This window comes from Lytechinus variegatus, chromosome 3 (genome assembly GCF_018143015.1).
Source record: "Lytechinus variegatus isolate NC3 chromosome 3, Lvar_3.0, whole genome shotgun sequence".
Lineage (NCBI taxonomy): Eukaryota > Metazoa > Echinodermata > Echinoidea > Temnopleuroida > Toxopneustidae > Lytechinus > Lytechinus variegatus.
In genome coordinates this window covers 46,648,220-46,650,781 of record NC_054742.1, presented here as the reverse complement: position 1 = coordinate 46,650,781, position 2,562 = coordinate 46,648,220, and the positions used below count along the sequence as shown (strand labels likewise).

General features: G+C 43.1%; 1 protein-coding gene across 1 annotated transcript; it reads right to left on the bottom strand.

Annotated features, from left to right (window-relative positions):
* Nucleotides 1–708: 708 nt before the first annotated feature.
* On the bottom strand, nt 709–2,167 carry LOC121412041 (tigger transposable element-derived protein 4-like). Its single transcript, XM_041604952.1, has one exon. It carries the CDS (start codon nt 2,008–2,010, stop codon nt 709–711), a length of 1,302 nt encoding a protein of 433 aa, XP_041460886.1. The 5' UTR covers nt 2,011–2,167.
* Between the last annotated feature and the right edge of the window lie 395 nt (nt 2,168–2,562).

Sequence of the window (2,562 nt, the reverse complement as noted above, 5' to 3'; positions counted from 1 at the left end):
TATTTTTTGCTTTTGATTTCTTTTGCAGTACAAATAAACAATTAAAGCTGCACATGAAAAAATGATGGTGTGATGATGCCGTACTGAAATTAAAAACGTTTAAACACGTCGGCTTCATGAATAAATGGTAAAATTGTACAAGACAGAATATAAAGCTACAAGTAGGTCTTCAGTTTGCAGAACATGATAACAATTTGGTAAACATAAATAAGACGAAGGCGTACATAGTAAAAAATAACTTAGCTTGTAAAAAGCATCACTGATGAACAGATATGAATGTTTCAAAAGTAAAAAATGAGTAGGCTTATACAAAGCAGCTTTAATACAAGTTAATTATTGTACGACATGTTATGGAAAGGAAAAGACATGTTACTTGAAAAAGTCGGTGATAGATAGATGTTTGTTTTTGACGGTTCTGAAGTTGGCTCATGAGGTACGATTCATATCTGTCCACGTATGACCCAAACTCCTCAGAGCATTCATTTGCCAGATTATAACGGCGGATTGTATCTATTGCAGCAAAAGCTTGTTTCAAAGTTGGTGGGTCGGTCACACTGCTCTCATCTTCTACCGGATCTTCCTCGGGGTCCTCAGGTGATGTTTTGATGGATGCTATGATTTCCGCATCTGTCAACTCCTCATGGCATTCTATGTTGTCATCAACATCGATGTAGTCATCGAGTGGTGGAACATTGTCCAGTATGTCAGTTAGGCGATCCAAGATGTTCCTGAACTCCCTGTTAGTCTCACGTGGATTGGGAATGGGATGGGAGCTTCATGGGCCGGATCCTCATGGGTAGCTTCATGGGGAGCTTCATGGGCCGGATCCTCATGGGCACGTTCATGGGGAGCTTCATCATCCGAGACCTGATCACCATCCTCAACATCCAAACGCACAAATCCCACGCTTTGGTAGATGTTTGCGATTGTGGCGGGGGTCACCTTAGCCCAGGCAGCTTTCAAGGCAAGAATTGCGTCAAGGAGATCCCATTTAAATGGCGGGTTCATTTCTGCTGCCGCGAGTCGTCGTGACGCCAGGATATGTCGATAGTGGAGTTTCAGATTCCGGATGATTCCTCCATCCATTGGCTGTGTCACACTGGTTGTGTTGGGGGGCAGAAACACAAGTTCAATATTTTCCAGTGTGATGTTAGGGTGGGCCGGGCAGTTGTCAACAACCATGGCAATCTTCCTGCTCTGCCTTCCCATCTTGTCAAGTTTTCGCAGCCAACTTTCAAAGAGACTGCTGTTCATCCATGCTTTCTTGTTTGCCTCATATTCGACTGGTAGTGTTTTGACATTTTTGAATGCTCGAGGCCTCTTGCTCTTTCCTATTACTAACAACGGCATCTTATCACTTCCGTCCATATTGGCACACACAAGGGCGGTGATACGTGTTTTAGACTGCTTGCTGCCATGGTAAGACGTACCAGTGAATCCTAGTGATTTTTCCGGCAACATCTGCCAGAAGATGCCTGTTTCATCAGCATTGTAGATGTCAGCAGGGGCAAAGCGAGTCAAAATATCCTTGAGTCCTCCCTCCTTCCATTCACTCACAAGTTTTTCATTCACTCCAGCAGCCTCCCCTGCCTTACTGATGCGTCCAATACCATGCCGTTTCTTGAAACGTTCCACCCAGCTCATCGTAAGAGGAGCGTCATGCCCAAATTGTTCTGCAAAATGCTTGGCCTTAGTGAGAAGCATTTCCCCATCCAAGCGCAAGTCTGGCTGAGATTCCTTTTGGCGAAACCATAAGAGAAGTGCGGCATCAACATCATCAAATGTTATTGTCTTCCTTCTCTTTAAGTTCCCTTTTCGGGCATCCTTCGGGGTTTCCACTGCCTCGATAATTTTCTCTTTGCACTTTAGAATATCTGACGGTGTGTTTGGCTTTAAGTTAAACTTAAGTGCGACATCTTTCCTCTTCATATTTGGGTTTTCGTCGACAAACTTGATAATTTCGTACTTCTCATCGTACGATCTTGTGCTTAATTTTCTCTTAGCAGGCATGATGGGTGGTTGTTCATAGCGAGAGGATCAAGTCAGAAAGTGATAATTCACTCACGCTACATGCAAGGATGAGGAAGGAGTGGTGTTACGTAACCAGATCAAAACAGCTGACACAGCTTCATCATCCCACTTGCCGAAATGTAAAAAAAAATGGAGGACCGATAATAAAACACTGTTTATCTGTTGTGTCGAGTCTGTGATGGCGAAAAAATTGATCTTGAACAACTCGTGTATTTCGAATGAAAAGCAAAAAAAAAAAAGAGAAATAACATAAAAATAAAAAGATGAATAAATAACTTCCCCTTAAAGGAGCAGAAGGAGGTTGAGGATTCTTAATAAATGAATCGCAACTGTGCAAGGTTTTCCATCAAAAAGATGTAGTGCATTGAACCAAAGACCACACATATTGCGAGAACGCAAGACGGGTGAGAGAGAGAAAAAGAGAGGGAGAGAGAGAAGGAGACTTGAGGAGGAATGTACGATGATGCTGGCATAAACTCATGTTTATGTATGAAGGGGGAGGGCAGAGCCGGCTCTGTGTGCGGCATGTGT

Coding starts and splice junctions, on each gene's coding strand:
- LOC121412041 (XM_041604952.1), bottom strand. CDS start 2,010: ATGCCTGCTAAGAGAAAATTAAGCACAAGATCGTACGATGAGAAGTAC.